Below are 19,905 nucleotides of genomic sequence, written 5' to 3'. Positions count from 1 at the left end.
AAGTGGCAGAAAGGGACTTAAACCCAAGTTGTCACCCGCCAACGTCCCTGCTCTTAGAATTGCAGGGATTTTTAATCAAATCTAAATTCTTCTTCCAGACCTGCTCTAATACTCAACCTCATTGATCTTTCTCTTCTCTCAAACGTCTTCAGCTCTCAGTATGAAAACCAACCAATTTAGTGCTCATTATTGGGTGGGCAGCTTCATGCCTCTCCTCCTTTACTGTAAGTGGGTCCGGGGATTTTTATTCTTTAAATATCCTCCTGTACTTAGTCGGCCTTTGGAAGAACGAGTTCACAGGCTCTTAGTAATTCTTTCTTTGACTGCCAGCTGAATTCGACAGAAGGTAAGTCCTGCTTCCTTGTCGTGCCAAACCCCATCTTTTTTCCTGTGCCATTAGAGAACAGTCTTTTCTTGGCTGGAACAAATACTACATCCTTCTGAACTAGCTAATATTTATTGAGTTCTTAATATGTTCCAAGGACTGTTCTAAGTACATTACTCGCATTAACTCACTGAATCTTAAGTACCCTATGAGCTAAGTCCTATTTTTATCCCCATTTTACAAAAGAGGAAGCTGAATGTACCAGTGCATCAATATCCGAGTGAGTAAATGAATGAACGCTTTGCTGATGGATAATGTTATTAGCAACAACAACCACACAAATATCTTATGCTTGCATCATGCAATACGGCTTTATGTACATTATGTCATTGACACTCACCATTAGCAAATAGGCACTAACGTCCCTGTTTTATAGAAGAGGAAACCATGGCGCTAAGAGGGTGAGTGATTCTCAACAGTCACACAGCAAGTGCTGTCTGTACCCTCAACCGAACATTGTGTTTGCTTCATTCTAAGATCCGGGCGACAAGGGAGATGGGAAGGGCTCGGGGAGAGAAACGCCTGTATACCAAAAGGCACTCTATAAATATTAGATAGATAAATAAAAGCTGGTAATAGCAGAGATTTGGTGGGAATCCAGATCTTTGATTTCTAGTCCAGTAGTGCTCTTTCTTTTATCTAAGATGGTGGGAAGCAAGTCTTAGGTCCAGATCTGGTAGCAGCTTTGATTTAGGATCTTAAGCCAGAGAAAGCAATGCCCTAAAAAAAAAAAGCATCATTTTCATTTCTCTGCCTTTTCCACATTTTCAGCCATGAGCATATCAAACTTTCATAATCAGAAATGAAAAGTAAATAAATGGAAGGGGCAAAACGTGCCCTTCTGAGAGGGCTGGGGCTTGTTGCTCTGGACCTCTGTGTTTGTGGGCATCTCTGACCCATCCCCACAGGCCACTTGGCCCACCTTATGGGCTGGGGAGCAGCTGGGGTGGGCTCGCAGAAGCTCTACTGAGGCTGCAAGGAGAGGAGCAGACGCAGGAGTTCCTGGGATTATGCAGGCCTATGAACTCCCTGAAACTGTAGGCTGGATGCTGCGTGTGCAGTTTCCAAGGAGAGGGCCCACAAAGGGGCACCCATGGCCTTCCAAAGGGTGTCCTTGTATTACAATGATGAACCAAGGCACAAGGGTTAGGATAACTGGTTAAATGAGGGCCAAGAACGCTAAAAAATTTCTTGCCCCTCTGAAAATAACTGGCAGGGAAAAGAGATTAATGAATAGAACAAAGTCCTGCCTTATGGACTCACAATATTAATTTAAATTCTGCCCCCCCCATGCACCCTCACCCGCATTCCAAAGCAGTAGGGGGACAGGCGTGATTATTTACTCCATTAAGCCCTTGCAGTCTCAGATACCCTCCTCTTCCTCCTAGACCTGTGGCCCATGAGCTCTTCTAGTTCCTGATCCTGTGGACCGTGCACCCATAGCTTTCTATTTCTTGCCCTGTGGCTGAGGCCCTGATTCAAGCTGTTGCCAACTTTCTCCCCAGGTGCCTCCTAACAAGCAGGCTGCTCTCATGTCTCAGCAAGCACTGAATTCCATTCCCCCAACGCGGATTCAGCTCTCACCATGTGAGGGTGTTATGAGGGAGACCCAGATGGTCGATAAGGCCTCTGAGTCTGGCTGGGGAGCCTGCAGGCTAATGGCAGGACAGATAACACTCCCGTAGCAGGCTGGGAGGAGGGGGCACTGCACAAGCCTGTGCGATTCCCCAGGAAGGGGGGCTGCTAACAGGCTGAGGGGTTAACGGGTGGCTTCTTGGAGGTGCAGCAGTAGCTCCAGAGCTATGTGAAGGTGGAGAGAGCCCTGTACAAAGAACAGGGGAGGGGCGAGAAGAAAGGGAGAAACAAGGTTAGAGGTGGGTGATGGCCAATTGGCCAGAACAGGGACCTTCGTGTTCCACTGAAGGAATTTGGATTTTATCAAGACAGTGTGTAGGTGGCATCGAATGCTTTCGAGCAGAGTAGGTGGGCTCTACGCTCAGATCCGAGCTTAAGAAGATCACATTGCAGAGGATGAGATGGCAAGGAGGGGGCCTGGAGACCGGGAGACAGGATGCCCCTGGGGGGCATGTAATGGGACACTTTTTCAACTACAGTCATGGTCAGGAGCAGCTACATAATTTGTGGGCTCAGTGCAAAAGGAAAATGCAGGACCTTTGGCCAAAAATCATTAAGAATTTTTTAAATTTGGATTGATACATAATATTTTACATATTTATGGGGTACACATGATATTTTGTCATATGTATAGGATGTATAGATCAAGTCAGGCTATGGGTGGTATCCATCACCTTTAATATTTGTCATTTCTATGTGTTGGGAACAATTCAAGCCCTCTCTTCAAGCTACTTTGAAATAAACAATACACTGTTGCTGTTGAACATTAGAACTTATACTTGCTCTCTAACTGTATGTTTGTACCTATTAACCCAATGGTCCCCAACCTTTTTGGCAGCAGGGACCGGTTTCATGGAAGACAATTTTCCCTTGGCAGGGAGGGGAGGCAGAGCTCAGGCATCCCAGTTCCTAACAGGCCACAGACTGGTTCCGGTCCGCAGTCTGGGGGTTGGGGACCGCAGCATTAACCAACCTCTTTGCATCATCTCTCCCACCCATACACCCTTCCCAGTCTCTAGTATCTATCATTCTACTCTCTATCTCCATAAGATCAGTGTTTTTAGCTCCCACATATGAATGAGAATACGCAATATTTGCCTTTCTGGAAAAATTATTAAGAATTTAGTGGCCGAGCGCGGTGGCTCACGCCTGTAATCTTAGCACTTGGGAGGCCAAGGCGGGCAGATCGTTTGAGCTCAGGAGTTCGAGACCAGCCTGAGCGAGAGCGAGAGCCCATCTCTCCTAAAAAATAAAAAGAAATTAGCTGGACAACTAAAACTACATAGAAAAAAAATTAGCTGGGCATGGTGGCGCATGCCTGTAGTCCCAGCTACTTGGGAGGCTGAGGCAGAAGGATTGCTTGAGCCCAGGAGTTTGAGGTTGCTGTGAGCTAGGCTGACACCACGGCACTCTAGCCAGGGTGACAGAGCAGGCCTCAGCCTCAAAAAAAAAAAAAACAACAAAGAATTTAGTGACAACAGAGCATTAAAACAAGCAAGGCCCTTCTTCTAAGCACAGGGCCCTGTGCGGCTGTACCAGTCACACACACACCCATGAAGCCAGCCCTGGCCATGGGACTGGTGAGGGCAGGTCAGAAGAGCGACCTGGGAAGCAGAGCCCCAGGATTTAGTAGTCTGGTGGACGTGCAAAGTGAGGGAGCCATCCAGCAATCCAGTGGACAGATGACCTTCCTACACTGGTTTCCAGGCTACCCTTCGGCTTGCTGGGCACCCCCCTTGGGTGGCCATGATCAACTTTAACTTATTAATGTTTAAACTTCACCCACTCCTCCTCTTCCTGCTACCTCCCCAGACCTGTTCCTTTAGGGTCCCTATCTAAAGAGCATTCACACAGTCACCCCAGTTAAAAACTCTGGTGTCACCCTCCACTCCTCTCTCCCACCCCTTCCAGGCAATTTACTTCCTAAATGTTCTCCCAATCTGTAGCCTTTCCACAGCTGCTATCACTGCCAAGTTCCGGCAGGCCCTTATCAACACAGGCCTAGATTACCCACAAAAGCTTCCTGTCTGTCTCCCTGACTCCGGTCTGGACCCCTCCCCAACTTACAAATAAAACACCCATCCTCCACCTTGCTGCCTCCAGTGAATGTCCCCAAATGCTAACCTGACCAGGTCACTGAGTGAGACCCAAAGATAAGATCCCAATATCTTAAAACAGCACAATATCTTAAAAGCCCTCTGTTGCCTGACCCTGCTTAATTTTCTAATAGATGCTGGAAGTGCCTTGGTCTCCCACACACCTTCAGTACATACCATGCTGGGTTTTGTGGGTTTTGTTTTCTTTACTGCAAGCAGTTTTCATGCAGAGGAAGTAAAGCAGTTTTCCTCTTCACAGCCTGGCTTACCTTGATTTGGTGGACTCAGCTCTCACCTCCTCTGGGAGGCCTTGTCCAGCACCCCCTCGCTGACCCCCACCACACACACCCTGGGTGCTCTTCCGCACTCACTACAGGCCCTTAAAGAGCCTTCCCTCTGGGCTAGGGGGCAGCTGGGGCACAGAGCTTACTTTAGTATCGCCAGCACCCAATACAAAACCCTGGGCTGAAATGTCTGGGGATGGATAGTGCTGGTAACAGACACAGGACATGCGGCAGGAGGAGCAGGTTGCAGGGGAGGAGCAGGTGGCAGGGAAGGCTGGCTCAGATAACCCCAAAGAAAGGACCCCCACATCACAAGACCTCACTGGCAGGGCGAGGACAGTGCCTTCGACTGCAGCTGTGACCCAGAGGCAATGCTGGCTGTCCTGGTGTCTGATTTGATTGCATTTGATTTCTGCTTCCTTCTAACAACCTCATTCCCTTATGTCAGCTGTCAACAAGCCCCTCTAGTGGAGGCAGGCTGTTTTCCATCAAGCAGTCCCAGACAGACTACCAATAAAATGCTTGGCCGTAAACTTGAGGGCAGAAACATATTTCCAACCATGTGTCCTGCAGCTAGCAGAGCCCTGGAACAAAGCTGACCCTCAATAAATATTTGCTGAATGGATGAATCGTGTGTAGTCCCCCAGGAATAGGGGTGGGAAGCCTGAAGCCCCTGGGGACTGGTGGGGGCAGACAGGCTGGGATTATACTTGATCCACAGATAATCCCTTAAATCCAGAAGCCACCTGGACAGCATTTGGCTGGACTGAGCTCCACCGTCGCATGCATGTTGTTGCTGCTGCTGCTGAGCTCATGACAGGTTTCCCAGGGACCAGAAAATGGCTCCTCCAAAAGCAATTTATTATTCTAATTATTATTGGAGTGATAGAGAAAAAGACTCTCAATCCTTTGAGGGCAGAATCCATTTGGGGAGATTAATTGTTGGCTCTTCTCCACACACAGCCCGGTCCCCCGTTTTTTTATTTTCAGGAACTTTTGTTATGGAAAATTTCAAACATACAGAAAAGTGAAGCAAACAGTTTAAGGAACCCCAAGTACCCATCACCGAGCCTCGAGGATTACCAACAGCCACCTCATCTCGCGTCATCTATACCCCACCCCTTGAAGCAAATCTCCGTCTCCTTATACGCGTGAAGGCTTCGGTAATGACGGGAATCCACTGCGGACCCCGTGGGGGCACTGGGGGCTCCCGGGCCGCCCCGGCAGGTGCGCGGCCTGCGTCTAGGACAGCCCGGCCGTGCGGCGCCGGCCCCGCCTCCCCTTGGCGGCTGCCTCCTCTTCCCGCACAGCGTGGGTCACCGCGGCCCCGCAGCGTTCCGGACACCCCACCGGCAGTCGCGGTGATGCGCGAGTGAGTCCCTCCGCGCAACGCCAAGGAGAGAATGAGGCGGCGCCTTCCACTTCCTCCTCCCCCGCTGACTAACGCCCGGCGCCCGCCCCGCGTGTCCCGCTCCCCGCGGTGGAGGCGGCGGCCCCGCCCTCGCCCCGCCCCGGAGGGCGTGGCCACGCCCCAAAGGGGCGGGGAAATACCCGCATTTGGCCTTATATGGGCAGTCGCGTCACAGGCGGCGCTCATTCACATAAAACGCTGCGCTGCCGGCGGAATCCCCGGCTTCCGAGGCGGCGAGTGGCCGGGCCGGGTTTGGAGCGTGCGGGGCGGGAAAGAAGAGTTGAGCCGCCGCTCGGGCGCCGGGCTCCGTCGCCGGCCGCAGTCCCCGGGTCGCTCTCCCGTGCCTGGCCCGCAGGCACCCTGGCCGTGGGCACCTGCGGGGCGCGCGGCGCGGGGCCGCTGGGCGGCGGCGGCGGCGGCATGAAGGTCACGTCGCTCGACGGGCGCCAGCTGCGCAAGATGCTCCGCAAGGAGGCGGCGGCGCGCTGCGTGGTGCTCGACTGCCGGCCCTACCTGGCCTTCGCCGCCTCGAGCGTGCGCGGCTCGCTCAACGTCAACCTCAACTCGGTGGTGCTGCGGCGGGCCCGGGGCGGCGCGGTGTCGGCGCGCTACGTGCTGCCCGACGAGGCGGCGCGCGCGCGGCTGCTGCAGGAGGGCGGCGGCGGCGTGGCGGCCGTGGTCGTGCTGGACCAGGGCAGCCGCCACTGGCAGAAGCTGCGCGAGGAGAGCGCCGCGCGCGTCGTGCTCACCTCGCTGCTCGCCTGCCTGCCGGCCGGCCCGCGAGTCTACTTCCTCAAAGGTGAGCGCGTCGGGGCCGCGGGTCCCCGGCCACCCTCCTCCCGGGCCCCGGGGTCCCCTCCCCTCGCTGGGCGCCCTCCTGCGCCCTGGAAAGCGGACAGGCGCTGCTAACCCGAGTCGGCACACTGCGGCTTGACGTGCGCTCGGGAGGGCCCTGCAAATGTCAGCGCTCGGCGCTTCCCCCTCCCCACCCGCGTTCCTCGAAAGCGCCTGGCAGCCTGTCTGTCCGCCGGGCTGGGTGGAGTTGGTTGTGCTGCGGGGGGCGGGGAGGGTGCTGCTGTTTAGCGCTCTGGGGGGCGTCGGCTCGTGCCGGGCGCGGGCGATGCGGGCTTCGCCGCTCTCGCTGGGGTCTGGGCTCCGAGCCTTCTTGATTCACGATCTGGCAGGATCAGCAGGGCGCGACACCCCCGCCCCCACCCCCGCTAGTGTGGCGCCGTGGTGTCCCCCTTCCTCCCGCCTAGCCTTTCACGGTACTTAGGCAGTGTCTTCACCGACCTCTCTTGCCTTTTTGCCCCTGGCGAGTCTCTCCCTTTCCACTGAATTACATTGCTTTTCATTGTTTTCCTCCGGCTTTCTCTTTCCCCCTCCTGTCTTTCTCAAATTCAATTTGGAGTTGACAGCCTTCCCACCCATTCTCCCTCCGCCCGGGATTATCTCTGGGACCGGTCCTGAGCCTAACAGCCTGCCCGCCAGGAACGGGAGAGGTGCGGGGGCAGGATGGCCTTTGATTTGAGACGTTCAGGAGCTGCCTGCTGCTTGTCTCCACAGGCCTCCATTTCACCTGCTGGGGAGATAACTTTGGCTTCTGGCGGTGGGTGGGTGATTGACTCTCAAACTTCAGATCACTGGTTTCTGGGTCACTTCCTATGGCTGCTCCTGCTTTGTATTTGAGTCCTTTGTAACCTCAAATGATACCTGGGGAGAACTGGCCTGGGTGCCTTGGGCTTAGCCCCAGCGGGTCCCCAAGGTTCTGCCAGCTCTGGTGCTGACACCTTGGGATGTTGTGTGCTGATACCTTGGGTGCAGTGAGCTGAGAGTTTTAAAGCCTTGCAACTTGGGAGTTACACTCCCAGCCAGGAAGATTCCAGAGGCACGTGGGCGGCTGCCCCCTCTATTAGCACCTCTGGCTGACTGTCCCCTGTTGATTCCTCTTGGGGAGATAACAGAGATAGATGATAATCTTCCTTCTGGTGTAGCCTCAGCCTCCAGGGGACAGAGGCATGACCTCTCCTGGCTCTGGGAGATTTCACACGTGGCTCCTGATGTCTTTCTCTTCCTGATATGGTTTTTTTTTTTTTTTGTCTCCTGTTCTTAGGAATGAGTACAGGAAAAGCTTCTGCCTCCCCAGTAGCACAAAAGATGTTCCAGGCAACCCCTGGTGGTCCCACCTCTGCTACTTACTCTTCTTCTCTAAAGGGACCATGCTGGCAGTTTAGAAGTTACTGCCACAGAAAATGGGCAGTTCTGTAGACTTGCCTCTCAGGAGAATTATATGTATAAAATTTTTTTTAAATGAAAGTAACAAATACACAGGTAAAAATTTGAACGGCACAAAGGCTGTACTATGAAAAGCAGGTCCTCTGCACACTCTAGAGCACAGTTCCACTCCCTGGAGGCAGTTACCAAGTATTTTTTGTTGGTCTTCAGATAATTTTCCATAAGTAGCTTTTAAAAAATATTGATTTTGTATATTTCCTGTTCCAGCCTCTTTCACCCACCTAGATGTTAGAGACTTGTCCATGTCAGAACATATGTGCTCCTCTCAGGTTTACCCAGTCCCCTGGCAATGCCATTTTATTGCCTCCAGCCTCAAGGTTGGAAGCAGTACTTGTAGAGGATACTTCGTCTATGTGCTGTATCTTTCAGTGAAATCATGACAATTGCTAGGTCAAGAGTTACGTGCATTTTAAATCTCAGTAGAAATTGCTTGATATCTACCCTTATCCTAACACTACTAAACTTTAAATTGCTTCCAGAGACAATTTTTGTATTTTTTGCCAAACTCATATAATAAGTTCAAGTTTTAATCTAGTGGCGTCTCAGATCTTGGGGAGCAATGCCTTTTACACTTCCCATAATCCCCTGCCCCCCCCCAACAACCCACTACGATGAAAAGGTGATGAGCGAATCTCATGGGCAGTGCTTATTTATACGTAGCATCCGTGCTGCCTTGGTAATGCGGGGGTGATTGAAAGCAGACTCTCTGAAGAAGGTCGAAGCAGTCATAAGAATCACCACTGCTCTTGCAACGCAAGTGAGGCACCAGAGAGGAATGTTCTATCTCTCCACACCTCTCATAGCAATGGCTGAAAGACAGAGACCATCTAATCTGGAGGATTCCTCCAGACCCCAGCTGGAAGAGGCAGGGACCCTGTTTATCTGTCCTCAACTACACTGAGACCCTTTGTCTGCCTGCCTTATTTTGTCAACAGACAGGCAGGATCCAGCCCATACCCACACCTCCTGTCTGTCCTCTTGACAGCCAGCTCTTGAGCTATTTAAAGCCAAGAGATGGGGTGACTTGAAGGCTTTTCTTCCCGAGGCCTCATTCTGAAGTTTGGGAGAGCCTGGGCCATTCTTAATTCCAAATTCCTGTCCAGAATCACTCCTGGAACCTGCCTGCTGGAACCCAAAATGTTGAGGCCCAGGCATGGGAAGCTGTCAGGTGGTTTGCTGAGGAGAGACACCCTTCCAGGGGAGCTGTGGGTCACTTATAAGTCTGTGGCCTTCACTCTGCCCCCTGGAAGGAAAGGGTACCTGGGGCTGTGGCCCAGCGGGGGGCACTAAGCCACAAATGCCTCCACCGCCTTCCCCTGCCTTCTGTCCTGCCTTCTGTCCAGCATGGCCTTCTGTCATGGCCGGGAACATGGTCATTCCGGAGGACCAGAAGCTCACCGGGGAGTGGAGTGACCAGAGGGGAGAGCTGGGTGTACTGAGTGGGGGCGGGGCAGCTCCTGTGAGCTGAGAGGAAGCAGTAATGCAAGATGACTCATTCTAGGAATTGGCTGCAGTTCCCTCCGCCATGTAATCCATTAACCATTTATCTACTGCAGGGCTTCACAAAAGTTGGCGTCACAACACCAAAAGTCAGAAGAAAAAAGGGGAGCTTTTTGGAAAATCAGTGGTCTCAGAATGTATATTAAATTGATGATTTGACACCAAGTGCAGAAAAAGACAGAAGTGGGTTTTCTGGCCCTAGGAAGTACTGCAGTTTGCTCTGGGTTGGAAGCAAAAGGGTTTTCCAAGTAAGCCTGGCCTGTCACCTGGCAGCACTTGGCATTCTGAGAGTTCCAAGGCCAGTTTTTCATTTGGTTCTTCCCCAAGGGGGCTAGTGGGCCTGAGAAGGCTTACATATATATGCAAGTTTCTGTGACTTGATCAGAGAGTGTTTTTACCTTAAGTGATCCATTTGGAGAAGTTTAAATGTGATAGTAAGGATTTTTACAATTGTATGTGTCAGTAGTTGGTGTATTGATTTGGAGGGGGGTTCAGAAGGGTAGGATAGTAAGATGGGGGGGGTAGGTGGCCTTCAAGAGAACAGAGCCAGTTTTTAGTTATGGGGGCTGAGCATTAGGTTCAGAAGTACTCATTCCTCCAGTGTGCTTTAGAAGGTTATTAACTGGATTGATGATGCAAATTGGACCTATAGAAAGGATTGTCAGCAGTTTTAGCACCTTGGGAGTGAGAAGGGGAAGCTGTTTTACTACCCTGGGTTGAAACTTATTAGGCCCCATTCCCTTAAGAATGGAGTGAGTTACAGTTATAATCCTGCTAAGAGCAGATGGGCTGGGGAAGAAACCAGTTTAAGAGTCTCTTCTCACAAATTAATGGAATTTTGCATAATCACACCTTCATTTTAGATAAACAAGAGAAAATAAGCTTTTGTTTTCTGGAGGGATTTGGTTAATATTTCCCAGATGCCAGGTATTTCCTTTCGCAGTTTAAGCTGCTTCTGATAGACACAAAATGTTAGTCTCTGCCTCTCTGGACTGCAGCTTTTTAGACGTGTGTGTATGTCTGTGGGTATGTAGAGCCCATTTTTAATGTAAAACTGTTTGTGGTTTTGCTCAGTTTTTTATGACCAGAATCTATAGCATCTTCATATATTTTTAAACTATTCCACACACCCAGTATTGATTAATTATGGATATTTCCTGATAGCCTGAGAAATCAGTGCTTACCATCTTTCTCACCTTTTTGTCTGGTGTTTTGTAGGGGGATATGAGACCTTCTACTCAGAATATCCTGAGTGTTGTGTGGATGTGAAACCCGTTTCACAAGAGAAGATCGAAAGTGAGAGAGCCCTCATCAGCCAGTGTGGAAAACCCATGCTAAGCATCAGCTACAGGCCAGCTTATGACCAGGTACGTGGTGTGGAAGAGGTGTCCTGAGCACCTGTCTCTGCTCCTTCCTCTCCCCACTCAGCAGCAGTGGCTGGTTCTTTTGTGCATCAGGGTGTTGGCCGAATCGTCTAGCTTTAGAGAGCTTCTGTTGCTTGCCAACTTGCGTTTCCATCCAAGAGTAAATGGGCTTCCTTCCAGCAAACAAGCTGACAAGAGCCACAGGATGCTTGGCAGCTTCTGGGTAAAAGGGGAAGTGAAAGATACATTATTATCATCCGGCTTGGGAGGTTCAGAGAAGCTTTGAAACACTGGTTTAGGTTTCCCTGAAGATGTTTCAGAGCTGACTTTCAGCTTCCTGTGTTGCTCTTCTTTGTCATTGTTCCTGCTCTGCAGTTTCTGCAAACTATCTGGGTACCTGTTAAGATGTGTCTTTTGTTGGTATTTTTAACTGAAACAGGGCAGGAGTTGGGGGTAGGGGGTATTGTAGAGAAACTCCTTCTTGGATGGATAAGCAGGCTCCTGAGGCTTATAATTTCCATAAATTCTGAAGCCAGAGGAGATTGAGAGACACTGGAGGGCTTCATGTTTCTGTAAATGTGCGTAGGGTTTGTTTGTTTTTTTACCCCTTCAAAAAATTGTGCTTTGTGATAAGTCATTACAGGAAAAATAAAATGGGAGGCTTTGGTCAGGGGGTTACCTAGCACCGTACAGGAAGATGAGGAAGAGGCAGGTGAGAATCCAAATCTGTCAGAAACCAGAGATCAAAACCTACCTCCCCATTTTATAGAAGGGAAAAGTACTGTTCTGTGGCTGGTGAGGTGATTGATTTGCAATGAATCCTACAGCTGGCTCAAGGCAGTGTTAGGCTCAGAAGCCCTTTCTCTCAGCACCCTGTTCTGGTTTCTGGAAAGAGAAATAAGAATCAATCGGGACCTTGTTCTGTTTTCCACGTGCCCTCTAATCCAAACACCTGACTGGGTGGGAAGAGCTTCTCAAACAGTTCCCATAAACCAAGAACACATCCAAGTCATATGAAGAAAGCCTTCTAGATGCTAAATGCCAGCTCGTGACCTTTTAGGGTACATGAAAAACAATTTTTTTAATGGAAATTAAAAAAAAAAAAAGAAAATGCCAGCTCCCTGCCATGAGCAAAACCCTGCCCCTGGGAATAAACTTCAGAGTAAAGCCAGGTGACCTTTTCTTGAGTTGGGATCCTTGGTCAGGAAGCCTGTTAGCTTGGTGAGGTGCCAGTGTTTTGATTGTGTTTGTTTTCCCTTATTAAACATCCTCACAGTGTATGATGAACCCTGGTTATCAAGCTGTGGGCAGCTGGCCTAATGGGATTTCTGTTTTTGTTTGGGTTGTGTTTTTTCCCCCGTTTCTCAGAAAGTGAAAGAGAAATAAGAAGTGGCAGGGTGTTGTGAAAGCATGGCAGACCTTTGGCCTCGTGGGGTGGGGAGGCCCTGATGTGTCCTCAAGATTCATCTGGGGAACCCCCTAATGGGACTTCTTAGAAACGCTTCTATACTGAGAGAAGCCAGGCGAGGCCGGGTTAACCTTTGGGGTTTCGGAAGGCCTTTGGCTTCTTCCTCACGAGTCTAAACAGAAGTTCAGAAAGGGAAAGAAATGTAGTTTCAGGGGTGTGTTGGGCTGAGCTCCAGGGGAAATTGGATAGGATCCCAGGTCCGGTGTGTCAGCGATTTCCAGGCACTTGGGAGAGGGAGCAGTCTTGAGTCAATTGTCCAGCCTGTCCCTTGGAGGGGGAGCCTATTGGTGCTCGTTGGTGGGGACCTGTAGTTGCTCAGTGGCTGAGTGAGACTGGACTTGGGTCTCCGATCCCTTTCCAAAGAACTTCTGCCACTTCTGCTGCCTTCCTGGTCCCTAACCAGTGGGGAGCTGGGCCAGGGGGTAGGTCCAGCTCAGGCCAGGACCAGACCTGCTGGAGTTGACTAGCCTCAGTATCCAGCCTGTCACCCTGTGTCTTCCCCAGGGAGAGAAGCCATGTCCCATTTATTTATTCTTCAGCTTTGGATGATATTGGCAGCTATGTCATGTGCCAGGTTGTAATGCATCCTTTATCCCATTTATGCATTACTGATGATCCAGAGAGGATAGGTTATTTTATCTCCAATATACAGATAAAGGGTTAGAGGTTAAAGAAGCTGCCCAAGATCATATCAGGTAGTAAGCATGGAGCTCAGACTTGACCCAGCCCAGGTTCTTAACCACTGCCTGGGCTGGGACATTTGCAATGCAAATGGACATTTTGTCTCTAGAGGAAGAGAGGAAGGAAGGGAATTTTTCCTTCCTGTTTTTACCTAAAATACTTTTCTCATACTGATCACTATTGAAATGGAGTCGGACAAGGCCTTGCATCTCATGCTAAGCAGTCAGATTTGAGTTTTAATCCTAGCTCTGCCACTGACTAGCTCTGACTTGGGCAAATCATTTAATTCATCTGAGCCTCAAGTTGCCCATCTGTAAAATGGGAATAATGTTACTTCACAGATTTGTTGTGAAATTAGATGTAGGCACATCTAAAATTTTAAGCCCCAAGGGCCTGCCATAGTAGGTACTGATAGAAATACTGGTAATTGTTATTATTACCTTATGTAAATGCTCTGTAAGTTTCTTCCAAGTGGCCAAATTGGCTTTTGCTTTAACACTTGACTTCTCAGAAAAGAAAAAGCAAATGCCAGGTGTGGGGTAAATTAAGAATTGCCTCTTGGTGGCCTTTGTCACGTGCCCCTGTCCCTGTTACAGGTCTGGCTGAGAGTTTCCATTCTGCTTTTATTCCAGGACAGGAAATGGAAACACAGGAAGCAGATGGATGATTTGGGAAAGGCTCCCAAAGACAGAGCCCCTATCCATCAGCCCCGTGTTTCCCTCTAAATCTCTAGGGGCTCCCATTGTTCTGCCACTGGCTTTTCTTGCCCCCTTAGAACCCTGGAAGTGCTAAGACTGCCAGAGTCTAACCAGCTGGCACTTCTTTCCAGCCTTGCCTTGGGGTAGATGGTCTCTGGTGCCCCCTCACTCTGGATCCTCCTTGACTGGAAACCGGGTGTGTGGGCGGCCTCCCCAGGTGGTGGCTATGTAAGCATCTCTCACCAACCACCCCCGCCAGAGCCCATGTGAAGAAGGTCAAGGGTAGGGGAAACCCCTCTGCTCGTGGCCTAACAACATTTCTTAGTTTATAGATTCTGGGTAGGTAGTGGTTGTTTTCAGTTCTAAGAAACATACTTTTTTGGTGGGGGAGGAGGCACATTTGAACATCTCTGAAATCTGGGTGCATCTCAGGGTCTACAGTGTCTCAGGTGTGATGAAATACGTTATATAAAATGTCAGGGCTGTCAAGGAGGGCACGCACCTTGCCAAACCCTTCTCCATTGCACCTGTAAACTACAATTCACCCAGGCTGCCCGAGGGCGAATGGGCTTGCCCTGGTGCTCTTGGGGCAGCTCGAACTTCACGGGTGTTTCGATTCTTCCCACCACATGACATCTTATCCTTACAGAAGGCTGCCGGCATTCCCTACCTCCCCGATAGGTGCAAAAAATGAAGCTCTTTGCTGTGTGGGTTTTGCTGTCACTGAGTCACAAGGCAGTCGTGTAGGGTAGAGAGTTGGCCAGGATGGAGGTACCACCCACATTCTTGACTGAACTGCCCTGGCTGTGAACTCTCTCTACCTGGAAACCAGAAAGGGAACCCTCCCACCTTAAGAACCAAATAGGTCAGGGCTGTTTTTTCCTCTCTCAAACGAGCAAGCTAATGCAGCATTTCCTGGTTGTCCTTTGCCCCTTCCTCCAGGGTGGTCCAGTTGAAATCCTTCCCTTCCTCTACCTTGGAAGTGCCTACCACGCCTCCAAGTGCGAGTTCCTCGCCAACTTGCACATCACAGCCCTGCTGAATGTCTCCCAGCGGACCTCCGAGGCCTGCACGACCCACCTACACTACAAGTGGATCCCCGTGGAAGACAGCCACACGGCTGACATTAGCTCCCATTTTCAAGAAGCAATAGACTTCATTGGTAGGTTCAGCCACCCCACCTCAGTTATTTTGGGAGCCCCCTTGGGGCGTGGGTTCCTGGCTTTCAGTGTCCTGGTGGGGGGGCTACCTTCACTGAAAGAAAAACGTCTTGTGTATACCACCGCTAAGAGTTGGAGCCAAGAAGGAATGCAGCCACCAAAAAGGCAGAGGAGAGGATTTGAACTGCTATTAATAGGAGCTTTAATGTGCAAGATAAATGAATTAATATAATTTTATGGCAGTACTCACTGCCGATCTTGTTATTGTTTCTAGCTGGGTGGGAGCAGAGCGCGTCCCTGCGTAATGCTCCACACAAGGAAAGCAGGGGGGAGAACCTCCCTAACCGTGCTTCTGCGTAGGTTGGGATATTTTTAAAAGCAAACAGAAGGCTGGAGTGATCACTACTTACGCACTGAGCCCCGAGAGCCCCGGCAGCTTTCCGCAGTTTTGGCAAACGGCTTTGGGGCAATTTGTTTTGCATTTCCAGCTAATTTTGGATTAAAGATAGCACTTGACTCAAGCTCGATGCTTTATGCACAGAAAAGTTGGCATCTTTTGCATGCTTTCTGCATTCCTGTGAGGATGTTGTCATATACTCCATTGTATGCACTTGAAAACCGGGGCCTTGGCCTCTGGCCCCTCTGTCTGGGACAGGGCTTTGGCCTTAGGGTTTCCAGGTACTTCGTATAGCTTGGATTTTTCTCCCATTTGGCATCTTGTCTTTCCCCACCATCCCTCTCCTGAGGGGGCTGGCCTGGCTTGCTTCTGTTTCAGATTTGCAAGCACCATGGCCCCCTTTCCAGAGCCCTTCCTTCTATTTAACATTCCTCAGCGTTGAAACTGAGACGTGATTTTCCTGTATGTTGTTCAAAGGGATGTTGGAGGGGAAAAGGCAGGTGTTAGGTGCAGCAATTACTTAGTGCAGGGAGCAATTAGAGGGCCCCCCCTCAAGCCATGTGGTGGCCTTCTGTTCATCGAGCAGTTTCTGCTCCACAGAAATGCACCAGAGGCAAAAGGCTGAGCCCCTCCTGCCTGTCCCCGAGGCTCCGGGCTGAGATGATTCCTCTGCAGTGTGAGAGGCAGCCAGAAGGATGGGTTCAGGGTGGGAAACCCTTGACCTGTTCTCCCTGTCCCTGGGAATGCCTTGCCCTTCTCAGCCTGTTGTTTAATTACCTAGATAGCTACTTGATGAGGTCATGAAACCCGCCCCCATCCAGTTCTCAGAACCCTCCCTCCCCATCCTGTGTGCGTACTGTGTGTGTGTTTGTGCACACACTTGCACAAACCCACGGCGTTTTGAGAACACAGGATGCTTTTTCCCAGACTCCTTGCCCTGCCGGTGCAAGGGGGGACCGAACCTCCCCAGTGGGCTGAGATAGCACTGACCCCTCCCGAGGGGAGAGGACCAGGTGGAAGGCAAGTCCCTGAGGTGCAGAGTGGGTCCCAGAGGCAGTGAATGCTGGGCCCTTGTCTTTCTTGGATGTGGCATCCGGCCAGTTAAAAGTAGACTACACCGGAGGCCAACGGGAGCAAAGGGAAACTGGAGTCACAACTGCGGTTCTAGGGACTTGGCATCTCTCCTTGGAACTAATTTACAGGGACTATTTTGTTTTTTGTTTGGGGGTGGTTTTTGAATCAGTGAATTGGGGGCACCTCTAATGAGCTGCCGTAAGTGTCCTTTGGGGTTTTTACTCAGATGGGGAAACTAGGGTTCCTCCCTGACACCTCAGAAATTTTATCTTTTAGATCTTGCAGATCCATTTACAAACTTGTGGTGGCGGGGTGGGAGATGATAAGAGGACTTTTGTTTTTCCCTTCAGAATCTGAAATGTTTTTGTACGCTGCGTAAGCGTACATCGAACTTCCTGTGATGTAATTGTTTCCTCATTAGCAAAAGAGGCGATTGGAAAGACTATTTTTTGTGGTTTTGATTTGATGTGTACATATCTTTCACCTTTTATCCCTTCCCCTTTTTAACAGTTGTAGCTGTTCACAGGGCAGGGTGGAGCAGGAAAGAAGGGCCCCCCTTTTTGGCATATTGAGCTAAAGAATGCTAACTGATGGCGGTAGCTTTGCAGCAGAGACTCCCATGGTTGAGCAAGGTGGAGTTTGTGAGAGCCATTCACATCTTCCGTCTGGTAGGCGTCACTTAGCCAGGGCTATAATTAGTGGCCATGCGCTATTTATTGTATGTTTGGCGGTGAGAACCCTGGGAGCTGAGCCAAGCATCCCGCCCTGGCACGGCACGACAGGGTGCCTGGGGAGGCCAGAAGACCTCTACCAGGGTGGGGGCTAGGTCATCACCATCAGACTGAGACCCAAAGAGGCAACAATTGCTTCTCCAAGTCAGTCTTTGAGCCTGGGACACTCTTCAGAAAAATGTGTGCATCCCTAGTAAAAACTCGCACAATTTCAAGGATTTTTTCAATTCCCTCTTGAAAGCCATCAGTGGAACCCCCGGTTCAGATGGCACCCCCAGGAAGGGATTTCTCCAGGTCTGCTCGCCAGTGGCAGGATCTGTGCGAGTATCCTGGGGATCTGGGAAGCAGCTGGAAGGATTATAAAGGTCCTATATGGGGATAGGCATTGGTGGGACCCCACAAGTTCTCTTCTCACCTACGCAGGTTAAAGACTGGCAGAAGTCTTGTGTAGGGGCCAGGCGTGGTGGCTCATGCTTGTAATCCTAGCATTCTGGGAGGCCAAGGTGGGTGGATCATTTGAACTCAGGAGTTTGCGACCAGCCTGAGCAAGAGTGAGACCCTGTCTCTACTAAAAAGAAAAACAAAGAAATTAGCCGGATAACTAAAAAAATACATATATATAAAAAATGAGCCAGGCATGGTGGTGCATGCCTGTAGTCCCAGCTACTCGGGAGGCTGAGGCAGAAGGATTGCTTAAGCCCAGGAGTTTGAGGTTGCTGTGAGCTAGGCTGACACCATGCACTCTAGCCCAGGCACTAGAGCGAGACTCTGTCTCAAAAAAAAAAACACAAACGAAGTCTTGTGCAGGGCCACAGCTCTGGCACAGGCATGGCAGTTTGCTAACTAGGTCACTTCAGGGTTTAATTCTTGTGTTTTGGCATTGCCTTGAGGTTCTGATCCCTACTCACTCCATCTTTTCTTCCTTCCAGACTGTGTCAGGGAAAAGGGAGGCAAGGTCCTGGTCCACTGTGAGGCCGGGATCTCCCGGTCGCCCACCATCTGTATGGCTTACCTCATGAAAACCAAGCAGTTCCGCCTGAAGGAGGCCTTCGAGTACGTCAAGCAGAGGAGGAGCATGATCTCGCCCAACTTCGGCTTCATGGGTCAGCTCCTGCAGTATGAATCCGAGATCCTGCCTTCCACGCCCAACCCCCAGCCGCCGTCCTGCCAGGGGGAGGCCGCGGGCTCTTCGTTGACAGGCCACTTGCAGACACTGAGCCCCGACGTGCAGGGCGCCTACTGCACGTTCCCTGCCTCGGTGCTGGCCCCGGTGCCCACCCGCCCGGCAGTGTCAGAGCTCTGCAGGAACCCTGTGGCCACAGCCACCTCCTGCTGAAACTGGGATGGGAGAGCCAGCCCGGCCCCAAGAGCAACTGTGATTTTGTTTCTTAAACTCGCGGACATTTCATACCTGTGCAATACTGAAGGCCTCGCTCTGTGCCGCTGCCCCGGTGAGACGGTGAGTGGTCACCGGGCTTGCAGGGGACGTCACACTGGCCTCGGAGATAGGTTCTCGGGACCGAAGGAAGGCCAAGCCATTAGGAGAGCACAGGCGTGCTTGACTACTGTACCTCCAGACCCCCGGCCCCGTCGGGGTGCACAGTCCTCACACCTCAGAGTTCGCCTTTTCATTTCAAGCGTAAGGCAATAAACACCTGCAGCAGCGGGGGAGACCCGGAGAAACGGCAGTTACGGAAGCCAGTTCGTTTGGAAGGAAGCACAATTGCCACCTTATTTTTTGGACTTTGGCAGTTTCAGTGTCTGTTTCTGTTGCTTCAGGGCATAAGCTGATTATCATCTCGTCAGGAAAGCCACCCTCCTGGGTTTGTAGGGACACGATACATACATATATATGTATGTGCTGATCTGAACCCGGAAACGTTTTTGAGATTCCTTCGTGGGGGGAGACAGGTGGTTGGAGCAGCAAGACGTTGGCTTTTCCGGGTCTCTCTTCCACTGTGGGTTCTTCCCTGACCTTAGACTCTGGCATTCTTACTCATACTTGAACCTGTCTCGTTGCACCTCTCCTCAAAGAAACTCTTCCTTTGAAAAGAGTTTTTCAGACCACAGACCAAAAATCACCCCTTAGAGGTGGTGGCAGCAGGTGCCAGGCGGAAGAGTACCTGCTGGGTACTCCGGGTCAGTGGCGTTGACGACGGTGGTTTCCTCAGCTCACTGTCCTTGTGCTCTGTGCTTGTGTCTCCTCTCTTGTGACAGTTGTTTTCCTCCCTGCCCCTGGGGGTTGTCTTTAAGCTTTCGACGTCTGGGATTTGCAGATGCTGCAATGTAACGTGGTACTACTATTTTTGTCTGTAGGTTACGTCTCCAGGGGAAAAGGCAATAATTTTTTAAAACCCATATGAATGTGAAGAAAAGCAGTATGTTACTGGTTGTTGTTGTCGTCGTCATCATTTTTTATAGTGTAAAATAAAAATAGGAAAAGGAAAAAGCCCTTCTTCGTGGTGTTGGTGACTTGGGGTAAGGTGGGAGGAATACCTGTGAGTGGGGACCCAGCCTGCTTCTCCGGGTGCCATTTCCAGATGGCAGTGGGGTCGTGGTGGATGTGCAGCTGCGGGCGTGGAGATACAGGGCGTTGCTTTCCAACCGAGGGGCCTCCCCCAGCTGCCAGGCAAGAGCTGTCCTTAGGCACAGGCCTGGCAGGGCGGTGGCCAGTGTCTGCCCGCTCAGGGCTCTTCGCTCCCACATACCAGGTGAGCAGTTCAACC

General features: G+C 50.8%; 1 protein-coding gene across 1 annotated transcript; it reads left to right on the top strand.

Annotated features, from left to right (window-relative positions):
- The first annotated feature begins 5,998 nt into the window (after positions 1-5,998).
- Positions 5,999-19,628, top strand: DUSP5 (dual specificity phosphatase 5). Its single transcript, XM_045568240.1, has 4 exons — positions 5,999-6,610; positions 10,825-10,973; positions 14,760-14,979; positions 18,109-19,628. Exons 1-4 carry the CDS (start codon positions 6,232-6,234, stop codon positions 18,513-18,515), a joined length of 1,155 nt encoding a protein of 384 aa, XP_045424196.1. The 5' UTR covers positions 5,999-6,231; the 3' UTR covers positions 18,516-19,628.
- The last annotated feature ends 277 nt before the right edge of the window (positions 19,629-19,905 follow it).

The sequence above is a fragment of the Lemur catta genome, chromosome 14 (genome assembly GCF_020740605.2).
Source record: "Lemur catta isolate mLemCat1 chromosome 14, mLemCat1.pri, whole genome shotgun sequence".
NCBI classification, from domain to species: Eukaryota; Metazoa; Chordata; class Mammalia; order Primates; family Lemuridae; genus Lemur; species Lemur catta.
Note: the sequence above shows the minus strand (reverse complement) of the source record. Positions and strands in the feature narration are given on the sequence as shown.